This window comes from Leptodactylus fuscus, chromosome 2 (genome assembly GCF_031893055.1).
Source record: "Leptodactylus fuscus isolate aLepFus1 chromosome 2, aLepFus1.hap2, whole genome shotgun sequence".
Lineage (NCBI taxonomy): Eukaryota > Metazoa > Chordata > Amphibia > Anura > Leptodactylidae > Leptodactylus > Leptodactylus fuscus.
In genome coordinates this window covers 105,189,008-105,203,092 of record NC_134266.1, presented here as the reverse complement: position 1 = coordinate 105,203,092, position 14,085 = coordinate 105,189,008, and the positions used below count along the sequence as shown (strand labels likewise).

At 42.1% G+C, this 14,085-nt stretch overlaps 1 protein-coding gene across 1 annotated transcript in view; it reads right to left on the bottom strand.

Annotated features, from left to right (window-relative positions):
- Positions 1–771: 771 nt before the first annotated feature.
- Positions 772–14,085, bottom strand: part of SPDEF (SAM pointed domain containing ETS transcription factor) — a 77,203-nt gene continuing 63,889 nt past the window's right edge. The window contains exons 3-6 of the mRNA XM_075264350.1: positions 11,132–11,329; positions 10,990–11,037; positions 9,719–9,871; positions 772–1,473 (exon numbers count right to left, since the gene is read on the bottom strand). Of these exons, the coding sequence (XP_075120451.1) occupies positions 1,295–1,473; positions 9,719–9,871; positions 10,990–11,037; positions 11,132–11,329 (578 nt within the window). The 3' untranslated portion in view covers positions 772–1,294. The remainder of the gene's footprint in view (positions 1,474–9,718; positions 9,872–10,989; positions 11,038–11,131; positions 11,330–14,085) is intronic.

Genomic DNA, 14,085 nt, shown 5'->3' with positions numbered 1-14,085 from the left:
TCAATGTTTACCACTAAAATGAAGTACAATGTGTCATGAAAAAAACAATCTCAAAATCACTAGTGTCAGGTCTCAAAATTATTACCATATAAAGTGACACATGTCAGTTTTGAAAAATGAGGCCAACTTCAACTCTTAAAATCCATCAGAAGCTTCTGCTCGATTGATATCAGTGCAGTTGGATTTTTTTTTTCTATCGCCCCCACCATTCCAGTCAGTGCTGTTATTTCCAGTACCCAATATTAAGGCTCTTTCTATCAGGTAGGTGGTCCTGAACTGGTCCAGAGATTCTGGGATCGCCAACCTGACAGTAGGAAACCTAATTAGCATATTGGGAGAAACTCCAGCTGCACCAGAATAAGTGGAACAACAGCTATTGAAGGATGCAAAAAGCTCAAGTTGGTGGAGGTGGTGAAAGATCCTTTTCAATAAGATATATTACAAAGTTTATTATATTCAGTATTATTATTCACTACTATCATTATTATCTGATTATCTTTATTTTTACAGATAGATACCAAGTAAAAAAAGAAACAAGTACAGATATTCCAAATATAAATGAAGTTGGTGAAACAATGATGAACATTTAAGATATTTTATTGTTGCTACATGAATCAAATAATTTCTAAGTACTTTAATTTATATTAAATAAAGGAAAAATTGATTGCTTTCATTAAGAAATCACATTTTTAGCAATATTTACCATTGCACTCTATATCTGTAGTCTGTACCTAGTAAACAATTTGAATAATTCAGCCATACACCCATATTGGAACTTTTTGAGTTGAATTAACTGGTTATGTTAGTACAATAAATAATGCTTAAAATACATATTACTTCATAGAGTTTTAAGAACTGACATTTATTCACATCATGCTTTGCTCTAATATTTAGGTGTTCTCTTATATAATAAGCTGTAATGCTTTTTGGTCACTTTGTCCTGCTTCTTTCCCACCTCCCATTGTCCTGTAAGGTCATCGAGTCCAGCACGTCTCACATCAGTGACTACCTCTAAAGCAAATAGGTAGTGAAGAAGACTGAGTAACTGCACAGATTATACTTTTTTTCATCATTTAATGTCTCTTGAAGCATTACATTTTGCAAAAAGCATATGTGTGATATGCACCAGGACTTGATCACTTTGGCAAAGAGCAGAATCTATTGCTATTTTTCACAGTCACTACAAGAATACGCCTGCTCTTCTAATTGCTTGGCACACTGGTATATTTTCTTTTTGCAATGTAAATAATCTTAGAATTCCTTATCTTCTTTTAAATCCTTGAATGTGTAGAGTTTATAGTGGTTGCACAAACTGATAAACAAGGCGTTGAGATACATCAGGCTTACGGATGATTCCCTTTTTGTAGTACTGTCGAATAGAACGGCTTAGTTTGTCGTAGTTCATTGCCGGGCGGTTCTTTCTGATTCCCCAAAGGCGTGCAACTTGAGCAGAATCTTCAATTTTAAAGATACCTAAGAAAAGTAGATTGACAATATGAGATGGTCAGTAGAAGAATATACAATAGAAACATCAGTCTATTTCTCAAGGGTTTATAATTCTTTTTAGATTTCATGTACACAGTTATATTAATCTACTGACCCATACTTTATGCCAGGGATAGGGAACGTACGGCTCTCCAGCTGTTGCCAAACTACAACTCCCAGCATGCATACTTGCTCTGCTGTTCTTGGGACTCCCATGGAAGTGAAAGGAGCATGAAGGGTGTTGTAGTTTCACAGCAGCTGGAGAGCTGAAGGTTCCCTACCCCTGCTTTATGCGCTGTAAAACCATTGCTCACTTCAAGAAGAATTATCTGATTTCTTAGCATACACTGACATAATGCTTATGTAGATACAGACATACATTGACAAAAAAAAAAAAAAATTCCCTGTAACATCCTTGCCCGTCCGGCCTTCAGCACCATACTCCATCTGCATGCTGCATCACAGGAGGTTTGTCCGACTGTGATTCCTTGTTTTGGGTTCTTCTTGTATTGTTTGAACACTGTCCTATTCCCTCACTTCTGTAATTGATTTTCCACAACACCCATCTCTTTCAACTTGGTGTCCCTCTGCTCCTCTAATAGTTAATCTTAGTCTTACCTGTGTGATTGACAGCCTATCTTCCTACCTATTTATTGTTTTCTCACATTATGCCTTATGCGTGCTGGCTATCTAATCTTTGCTGTTTATCTCTTTACATATTCCTGACCACTGGCTTTACCTTTGACTATTCTCTCGGATTTTGATTTCGTACTGCACTGCTCGAATAGTATTGACCACTTGGCTAGCTGGCCTCACTTTTGTTGTTGTTTTTCCCGTCTATGTTCTGTGTCATCATTTATATCTAAGAAGGGACTGTAACTCAGTTGTCTTCTGTCACCTAGGGCAGTGAGGCAAGTAGGCAGGGACAGGGGAGGGTTCATCTTAGGGCTCACTGTCTTGTTGTGCCCCTCCCCCCAGGGTTCACCAGCTGGGAAATTGCTCTTCTGGAAATTCCATTACACTTCCTTATTACAACTTACCTTGCTGCATAAGTAATGAGCAATGCTTGCTCTGAAATCAATTTGTCAATCAATTTGTCATCTGTACACCGACATGACGACTCCTTTGAATAGCGCTAAAGAAAAGCAAACACGTGACTCGCATCTCACGGTGTGAATGAATCTCAGTCACGTGTTAAGAGAAAAATCACATGATATAATGAGGAAAGTTTGAAAAACCCCTGATATCTTGTGCTAAAAAGCATAACAAATGAAAAGCTTTTCTTCCTACCATCATGAGCTATTGAATTTGAATTTTTATTGGACTATGTTAAGTTCCTGAATTTTATAAATCAAAGTTAAGTCTTAAAACAGGATTGATCGCTGGATATATCTTTCATTTCATTGGTTTTCGACCCTAGGCCGAGGGGCTTTCAAGATCCCTGCATCTCCCGTCTTAACCTACCAAAAATAGTGGACGTTTGTTTCATAGGGGACACGTGAGTGAGCTGTTACAAATACAAATTTTTTTGTGCTTTAAAAAGCATATCATACCAGGAAAGCACATAGCATGCACCTGAATCATACTTAACAACGTCGTTGAAATGAAAATATACAAGCATATGAAAGGGACTTCTATATAATAAACTAATAAATATAAGATAAATCTGTTCTAATAATTAACCCTTCGGGGCTCCTAGACTTTAATTTAAAGAATTCTGCTGCGACATTCGGATGGTAGGGTCAGAATTTGGCGTCAACAACATGAAAGCATGGATCCATCCTGCCTTGTATCAACGGTTCAGGCTGGTGGTGGTGGTGTCATGGTGTGGGGAATATTTTCTTGGCACTCTTTGGGCCCCTTGGTACCAATTGAGCATCGTTGCAACGCCAACGCCTACCTGAGTATTGTTGCTGACCATGTCCATCCCTTTATGACCACAATGTACCCAACATCCGATGGCTACTTTCAGCAGGATAATGCGCCATGTCATAAAGCTGGAATCATCTCAGACTGGTTTCTTGAACATGACAATGAGTTCACTGTACTCCAATGGCCTCCACAGTCACCAGATCTCAATCCAATAGAGCATCTTTGGGATGTGGTGGAACGGGAGATTTGCATCATGGATGCGCAGCCGACAAATCTGCGGCAACTGTGTGATGCCATTATGTCAATATGGACCAAAATCTCTGAGGAATGCTTCCAGCACCTTGTTGAATCTATGCCACGAAGAATTGAGGCAGTTCTGAAGGCAAAAGGGGATCCAACCCGTTACTAGCATGGTGTACCTAATAAAGTGGCCGGTGAGTGTATTTTGCCATTGCGACATTGTATAAAACAACGTGACACATTGGAAATATTATCTGCAGTCTGTTTTTCTGATCTACTAGATGTGCAATTTTACTGGCCTGATACTGCACCCTACATAAATCAGATCACAATTGATACAAGTGATAATGTATATCACGTGATCTGTATTACAATTCAAAAAGGAATAATTGTATAATTTTTATTTTCACATGGTGCTGGGAATTTCTCAACCTTTTTGGGAAATCTACAAACCATACACCTTGACATTCCACATTTGAGTATTGGAATCAGAGCTATATAGACTTGGAGACAAGATATTTTTTTAATGCTCCCAACATCTGGCTACATATTGTACACCATTATTTAAGATTGATTTTAAGACAGGATCCTGATATAAAATTGGGAGATGAGATGTTTGTATAATACAAACAATATCTTTATATTGAGTGCTATAAGGTGTTCAGAACGTGAGTTTACATGTTTTGTCCTTCTTAGTTGTTTCTGTATTGTGTAATAATGACAAACTATCTCTGTTCTCAACAATTTTCTTGGCCCTATCTAAGAACCTTCTACTATATCCTCTTACTTGCAACTTGTCACATGGCTTTGCTCTGAATTAAAAATAAAATCACTTTTTTAGTACTTGCACGTTTTGTTCTCATTAATTCTCCTACCGGTATAAATTTAGGGTGTGGTTTGGGTAACAACTTGTGGCAACTAAAATTTTGTTACCTGCTATCAGTTTCGTGTATAACGCAGTGCAGAATATACCATTAACAGGGTTACCAGATAAAGAGATATCCAAAAAATTAGATTCAATCTTTGATGAAAAATAACTTTAAGTTGTTATCATTCCTATTGTTAAACATTGTGGGAACGATGGAAAGGACGCCACATCGCCTGGTATGTCATTGATGTGTGCGGAAAAAAAAGGATTTTTCCTCCCATCATGCCATAAATAAATATGCCAAAGACAGAAAGAAGAAGGGATAGGGGCACCGTGTGTCTGTAAGTAAAATACCAAATCATACATAAAATAGTTTTTTTTAAAAAAAAAAAATCATAATTTGGAAGCTAGGAGTCAAGGTTTTTTTTTGTCTGGGCATCCAAGGAAAGTTTTTTTCATTGACAAGAAAGAGATCAACAAGGGTAAGCTGAAAGAATTATAGTATTTTGTTTGGTTACTACTTCACTTGCCTTAAGGACTACTCAGGTCTTTCACTTTTTGCGATCACTCGCCCCCACTCTACCCTGGTGGCTGATAGTAGTTCCCTTTCTTTATTTTATATATAGCATGCTGAAATTTCTGCCCTCTTAACTCAAACTGGACTTTATGACAGCCTAGGAAAAGGACTTGGACCAATTGTTGAATGTTCATCAGCAAGGGCAGTTGGCCAGTCACCCTTATGGAGCCCTCTTTAAAAATGTGACATAGCACATATCTGGTCCCTTCTAGACTGCATGGATTTTACCCTATGGTATCACCCCTCTGTTTCCAAGGCTGTAATGCTATGGGGGGTATTCCTACTTAGCATAAAGCAAACTACTCTATGGTATGTACAATATAAATTGCTTCAATATAAATAGCGGTGTTGACGCGATCATGCTTCATGAAAAAAAAAATCATTGCTACAGATACCCCCTTACATTTCGACAAGGTCTTGTCTCCCTGGTTTATAGGTTCAATACTCCATGTCTGTCATATTGTCTCCAGTTTAAATCTGTAACTGGGTGTCAGTGTTAAGTTTTTCTCTAGGCAGGATCACCTCCCCCACCCCATCCCCCCATCCCCCCAGCTATGCACTTTAGTGCAGTTAATCCCTTCCCTCCTTCTTTTGTTTTTGTTGCTGGCTATATCCTGCTTTATAGAACTTTTTTTTTTTTTTTTAATGTCCTTTTTCTGCCTGTTGCAAAAGTTTCTATCGAATAATGGTAAAAAAAAAATTATTTTACCATTATTCAATAAAAACTTTTGAAACAATTTTTTTTACCATGCAGTGTACAGTGTAAGTAACGTTACCTTTATTCTATTTGTCAGTATGATTATAGCAATACATAATTTATATTGTTGCTAATTTTACAAAACATAAATCCATTTGTGGACCAATTGTTTTTGTATCACCATCTTCTGAGAGGTGTAACATTTTTATTTTTCAGTTGAAAGAGAGCTTTTTTTTTTTTTTTTGCTATGCAAGCTATGCTTTTTATTGGTACTGTTTGGAGTTATTGGTACATTTTTCACTTTTTATAGCATAATATAGAATCATTACTTTTGTAGTTTTCTTTCCATTTTTTTTTTTTTTACAATGTTCAAAGTGCAGGTTAAATAATGTTTCAATAACCGCAAGTGTACCTCCATTACCATCTATGGTCATTTATCACCGTGACATGACCAGAAAACGCTCTAACACTTCTACTGCTCCCACCCGCACCTCAAGCCGCTCTCTCACCCACTCACCATCCATCTCTAGCTACCTCTCCCGCACCGGGACCCCAGCCGTAACATCTGACACTGAAGACATGGCACCCCGGTCCCCAACACTGCGCCAGTCACAACCGCCTCCCTCAGTGTCTACCATCACCCCTGGACCTGGCATACAACCCTCAGATTCAGCCCCACCACAGTGCTCAGCAGCCCACATAGTTCCTGCAGACTTTCAACTACTCCGGGACCTTATTCAAACTCTTCCTACCAAACAAGACTTGGATGATGTAGTTTCCCGACTAGAGCATTTCCAGGCTCAGGCTCTTGATGCTGTCAAATCTGATGTGTCTCAGCTTACCACCAGGGCGGACGCTGCAGATCAAACACTGCTCTCCTTGGAGCAATGCCTTTCTGCTGCAGAGAGGAATCAATCTCGCTCTGAGGTCCACATCCAGAATATTGCATTACTCCTGGATGACCAAGAAAATTGTGGTTGCAGAAACAATATTCGCCTATGTGGCATTCTGGAGAAGGGCCCTCAGGATGACCTGGTTGCCAGAATCAACACAATCTTCAATGTCGTGACTCAATGCCCCCTGGAGGCTACCTTCGTGATAGACAAGGTGCATAGAGTCCAGCGTTCTGGCCCAATTAACCTGGCTAACCCTAGAGACATCCTGTGCAGGCTTCATTACTTTACAGATAAGAAACACATCCTTAGGCACGCATAGGCTAGGGGTCCAGTGCCCTTTGAAGACACCTCGGTAAAGCTCTACCCTGATGTCTCGATGCGCACGTTAGCCATGCGCTGTGCCCTCCAACCGGTGCTTGCTCTCATCAAGGATAGAGGGGGATCCTATAGATGGGGTCACCCTTTTCATCTGAGTGCCGTGTTGGTTCATCCTCAGTGGTTGTCCGCACCCCGATGGACCTGCCTGATTTATTCACCTCACTGGATGTGGTCCCTACATCTATTTCGTACTGGCTTGCCTTGGACCCCCCAACCTGAGAGGTCCGGGCGTCATCGCGGCCCCAGACGACCCTCTTCAGCTGCCTCCCGCGAGAGAACCCAGCGAAGCCCAACTCCACGTCTTTCTTCCAGTGCCGGATCAGCCTGAGCCCCCCGTCACAAAAACAGGACCTGTTCAATCAGTTGCACCCTGAGGCACGATCACATACAACACTATCCCCTGCCTACAGGACAGTGATGCTGTTTTTATGGTGCTGAGAACAGGTCTAGACCCTGCTCTTTTGTTTGTAGAACATTTGCACTGTGCTCTCCCTACTCTCCAATTAACCTTTTGCTCCTGCTCCTGTCCCTGTTGGGCCTCCTAGATGGCCCTCGCGGTGGGTCTTACCTTAGTTTCTTGTTAGAACATTGACCCTTTGACTTTAGATTTATTTAAGGGCCCCATGCCTCCCACCCCCCTGTGGTTCCCACTGGGGTGGGGGTATGGGGTCTTCTCTACTTGGTACACTCGTGGTGCCTACAGGCCCATTCCCCCCATTTCTTCCCACTTCCCCTCTCCACCCCTGAAGCATCTTTAGGGGTAGTTAGATTTACTCTAGGCTTCCTTCCTCTTCCATCCCCCTGTTTTTTCCTTCACTCTTCCTCACACCTCTTTCATTCTCTCTCTCCTCCCCCCCCCTTTTTTTTTTTTTTTGGTGCATGCGATAGAGCCTCACCTTCCCATTATGCCAAAGCTAGATCACCTGTCCTCCATTGTGGTGGGCTCCCTCAATGTGAGAGGCCTTCATAGCCCAGAAAAGTGCTCCGTCCTCTTCAACCTACTCACAGGTAAGCGCCTTAACATTGTGTTCTTGCAGGAAACTTACTACTGCTCCAATAGACTGTATAAGCTGACAAATGCGTGGTTCCCCCATGCATATTACAGCTCTTCTCCCGACCCTAAATCCAGAGGGACTAGTATCCTGATCTCTCGCTCCCTCCCCTGGGAGCACTTGGAAACTCACACTGGCACTGAGGGGAGACTCATCATGGTTAAGGGCCGCATTTCCTCCCAACTTTTTGCTTTTGCCTCTTTGTATCTACCTAACTCGGGACAGGGCCGAGCCCTCAGCTCCTACTTGGAGTTGATAGACGAATTTGCGGAAGGCCTCCTGGTAGTGGGAGGTGACCTCAACCTGGTCCTAGACCCTTCCCTAGACTCCTCTACTGGCCTTTCCTCCCACTCTCACTCACTCCTCAGAGGGGTTAAGAGGGACCTTCACTCCCACCAACTCGTGGATTCCTGGAGACTGCTCCACCCCTCGGACAGAGATTACTCTTACTACTCCCCGGCTGATAATCACTATTCCCGCATCGATTAGCTCTTTATCCATCACCAACACCTCCATGCTTTGATGTCTGTGGAGATTGACAGTATTATCTTTTCTGACCACGCTCTGGTTACTCTATCAGTGTCCTATTCCCTTTCAGTGTCAATGGAAGCTTAACGCGTCACTACTTGATGACGCGACTATCTTGGCCGACATCAAGGCCCACTTGGAGGAGTTTTTTTTCGTGGGAGAGGAGACATCAGGGGTCGACCCCCCAAAGATGTGGGAGGCCCACAAGTTTGTGATCCGAGGCATTCTGATGCAGCATGGCTCCCGCTTGAAAAAAGAACGTCAAGCTCACATTGACTCCCTGCTCCAGTGGATCCGCTCTTTGGAGCTCCTCCACAAGTGCCAAGTCACTCCTGATGTTTACTCCCAGCTTGCCAGCATCTGGGAAGAACACACGTCACCGACAGGGCTAAGGGGGCCCTAACTAAATGCAGACGACACTTCTACGAATTTGGCTCATCTGCTCATCTGCCAATCTAAAATTGATGGTTTTTCTTAAGAAAAACTGGAAAAAGCACTTATTTAAGTAATATCTAGGAAAAATATTCCATACACTGCCGCTAACCCACTTGTGCACGATTACATGCAGCTGATAACTGAGTTATGTGTTGATCATCTGGCATGTTTATAAACTGAGATCTATCATTTTAGTTGTTAGCAGCTTATTGAAATTAAAGGAAGTTGGACAGGTCCAAAATTCCTCCCAAGCCAATAATATTACCATGTAGAGGGCTTTAATATGAGAAGAAACATAGATGTTTGGCACAAACTGAGAAGCACTGCCCAATGTTTCCCATTTAGCTGGCAATGCCATTTTCAACCTCCATGTGCATGGTAGGTGTCTGTAAGCAAATTTGATGAATTAGGCTCTTGCCTCCAATACTTTTGAAGGCTGATATGAATATAGATAAATAGATGAGGAACACAATGCATTTTTTCTGATTCTATTAAGCAAAGGCCCCAGCATGGCACTACTATTGCAAGTATTTTGAATTTGACAGACTAGCCTTAAGAAAACTGATTTTCCATGTCCATTTACATGCCATCTAAATTTCTTTAGTACGTTATACATACAAAAAAACACATGTACTTTTGGGAGGTCTGTTTGTCATAATGTAATTATAAGAAATATAACAGATTTCTTACCCTTTTCTTTATTGAGCCATCGTATGGAACGTCCATAACTGTGTGGTTTCAACAACAGTTCTTTTAAGAATTGCCACAAATGAATTGGTTGCCCAGAACTTGAGGAGTCGACCTCAGCATCAGTCCAGCACTCTCCACTAACTCCATTTCCTGCTGAACAGAGGAAATAACATAAAGACAGTTCACATGCATTCTGGCCAATCCCATCTACAAATGGCAGAAAAAAATCTGCAGTGGAAAAGCTTTTCAAAAACGCCCACGGTTTGGGATATCACAGAATGTCAATTAAACCTGCAGAAACGCTGCCGTTTTCCATATAGGTATAATAGAGGCAGAACGTTTGCAGAGGAAAACTCAATGAAAAATGCTGCAGAAAAAAATGCAATGCATTTCTGCCTCGTTTTTTTTCTGTAACATTTTTTCCTGCATCTTGGTATGAGGGGCTTTAGCCTTAAAGCTTTCCTCACTACCAAATAGAAGAGGAAAACATTTACAGGTGTCCACCTTATTTTGTCTGTATCAATTATTTATGTATAGGACAATTAATGGGATCATATAATCAGAAAATGATATATTTAAATAAGGTTTTTAATATGAACCTATGTACCGAAAAATGGCAAACAATGCCACGAGTTGCAGTCACATAAAAACAACCATTCTGCTGAGGTCTTAAAAGTCATAACCCCATCATCTAAAAGTGATGACTTTCTAAAATGGATAACCTCTTCTGGAGTAGATGGAAAAGTAGAAGGAGAAGGCAGCTCTGTTTACTGTATAAATCAAGGTGACAGAACCTCCTCCCATCTGATATTGATGACCTATGCTCTAGTGTCCTCCCAGTGCAGTCCGGTCCTGCTGACCTGGTGTCTTCTCAAAGTGAAACTGCTCGCCATCTGGGACGTCATGGATCCCTTCCGCTGAAGCTACTGATTAGCCTCAGCGGTGACCGATGAGGCCTATCAACGGCCTCAGCAGGTCTCAGGAACAGACTCGTGATAATACAGGCAGTAAAATTTCAGGCCCTTCACTGAAACCCCGGTTTGGCCTCAGCGGTCAGCTGGAACTTCCACCACACGACACTGTGAAGACTGGACATGCTGGGAGGTACCATAGCATCAGGGAGAAGTGAGTATAATTTTTTTTTATTTTTTTCACTGACCCTGGCCTATTTCAAGATTAAATTTAATGTCCAAATTTAATTTTTGCCTGGACAACCCCTTTAAGGCTGGACAAATCTTAATAGTGGTAGACACTGAGCCCTCATTTCTTACCACAATATCGCATTTCTCCAGGACCTGTCTTCTCTTTCATCCAGGCTGCTGCAAATAGAGGCATAATATTTAGAAAAAGAAAATAATTATACAAGGTTCCAATATTACATTCAACTTCTACTTGTCACTGAAAAAGTATTACCTGACTTCCAGATGTCCAGGTGAGCATATAAGACATCTCCACACAATGGAGACCTATCTCTAAAGCCATCTTCACTCAATGAACATAAGTCTCTTCCAGTTAAGTCTTGGAAGCTACGGCCCACTTGTGGCAGTCGATATTGGTGCTCTGTCCATAGTATCCACTTCTGAACATTACCTGAGGACCACTCCATAGGGTCTAATTTTAAAGAATAAAAATTAGAGTGAGAATATACATGTTTATGTGTGTTACAAGCAATTTTATTTTTATTCAATATTCTGGAAATAATTCATGAAGGTGTAATATAATTAGTAGAACCTGTTTGCTGTGTACGGGCTGGAGGACTGAACGTCAGTTTTAATAAATAGAGACTGATCCAAATGCAGCAATGTCCACAGGCATTTCTACAACAGTGATAGTGGAAATACAAAATTGACACAATTGACACAAAAAAATAACATACCCGGATAGAATGTGGAACTGCTGCAAAAGTCAGCATGCAATTATATCTCAGACAGATATCTAAATAACTATAGGTGCAGTCTATTTAGTCACTAGGTTTTGTCAAAAAGGGCCTAAAAGTTCCTCTTCCATTGACCTATAAAAAGGCTCCCATAGGAAACCTTTTAGTAAGAGATCATTGACCACTAGACATGTCTCTACACTGAAAGACATTTTGCCCAGTTGACAGACTTTGAAAGGTGGCACATCATTTGACTGAGAGAAGCAGAATTGTTGTTTTGACAAACATTTCTGCCATTTAGGTAATTTTGTCCTAGCATTTAGGAGGCAGTTTTGTGAAAATTTAGGGTGTGGAACCTACCAGGATCCATTTATCTCCTGGTATTTAGGTATATACACACTTTATATAATTCAGCCATCAGAGACATAGTGGGCAAGGCAAATACTTTATATTATTGGTGTGAATAAAAGCACCACATCACTATCTTGATCCCTCATCCAAAGTCTGGGATTAGCCATCACGGTGCCAATAACTACAACTCCCATCGGGAAGCTGCATGTGTTATCGGTTACCACAGGAAAGTTCACCATGGTTCATCTGCACCACTTCACCCTGAGTCATTTCTGCATTTACCATCAGGGCCCTTCTAAACACCATCTCACAGATCAAGGTGAGAGAGAAGCCCTGTCCCCCTGGAAGTGCCAAGGGGGAAAACTTTCACCACCATCAGGTATCTTGCAGGCTCCCCTCAACAGTGTCTGGGCTGGAAGGTGAGCTGGAGGAGTTTGGCATACCCACGACATCACCACCACAACTATCCCTTGCATCATTTGGTTCCCTACATTGGGTTGCAGCCCAAACAGCTCCCACAGTTTTCTTGCCCTACATCCAGACTCGGGTGGCACCTTCATCACAGACCCCCTCTCAGTTTTCCTAGCTAGCTCATTTTTAGACTTTCAGTTCTCACTCAATAACCTTCTCTTTTGGTTGTAATATTGTAATCACCTCCATATATCATCATTACAGTCACTCTGAGAAAGCTTTATTCAATTCTTGATGCTTTTCTGGCATTTGGTAAATAAATAAAGTATATTTACTAGAGATGAGCGAACACTAAAATGTTCGAGGTTCGAAATTCGATTCGAACAGCCGCTCAATGTTCGTGTGTTCGAACGGGTTTCGAACCCCATTATAGTCTATGGGGAACAGATACTCGTTAAGGGGGAAACCCAAATCCGTGTCTGGAGGGTCACCAAGTCCACTATGACACCCCAGGAAATGATGCCAACACCTCTGGAATGACACTGGGACAGCAGGGGAAGCATGTCTGGGGGCATCTAACACACCAAAGACCCTCTATTACCCCAACATCACAGCCTAACAACTACACACTTTACACACTCAATACCACCTCTCTGACAGTAGGAAAACACCTTGAAACATGTGTATTTGGCACTTGCAGTGAGGAGAGCTTGTCACCAGCAGTGAATTTGGCCCTTGTAGTAAGTTGAGGTTGGCACCAACATTTGTTTTGAAAATCAGGGTGGATTGAGCCTCTAACCAGCAGAGTTTGGGCAAATTCATGGTGGAGGGAGCCTCTAAAAACCCCAGTTTGGACCAATTCATGGTGGAGGGAGCCTCTAAAAACCCCAGTTTGGACCAATTCATGGTGGAGGGAGCCTCTAAAAACCCCAGTTTGGACCAATTCATGGTGGAGGGAGCCTCTAAAAACCCCAGTTTGGACCAATTCATGGTGGAGGGAGCCTCTAAACAGCCCAGTTTGGACCAATTCATGGTGGAGGGAGCCTCTAAAAACCCCAGTTTGGACCAATTCATGGTGGAGGGAGCCTCTAAACAGCCCAGTTTGGGCAAATTCATGGTGGAGGGAGCCTCTAAACAGCTCAGTTTGGACCAATTCATGGTGGAGGGAGCCTCTAAAAACCCCAGTTTGGACCAATTCATGGTGGAGGGAGCCTATAAACAGCCCAGTTTGGACCAATTCATGGTGGAGGGAGCCTCTAAAAACCCCAGTTTGGACCAATTCATGGTGGAGGGAGCCTCTAAACAGCCCAGTTTGGGCAAATTCATGGTGGAGGGAGCCTCTAAACAGCCCAGTTTGGGCAAATTCATGGTGGAGGGAGCCTCTAAAAACCCCAGTTTGGACCAATTCATGGTGGAGGGAGCCTCTAAAAACCCCAGTTTGGACCAATTCATGGTGGAGGGAGCCTCTAACTAGCCCAGTTTGGGCAAATTCATGGTGGAGGGAGCCTCTAAAAACCCCAGTTTGGACCAATTCATGGTGGAGGGAGCCTCTAAAAACCCCAGTTTGGACCAATTCATGGTGGAGGGAGCCTCTAAACAGCCCAGTTTGGACCAATTCATGGTGGAGGGAGCCTCTAAACAGCCCAGTTTGGGCAAATTCATGGTGGAGGGAGCCTCTAAAAACCCCAGTTTGGACCAATTCATGGTGGAGGGAGCCTCTAAAAACCCC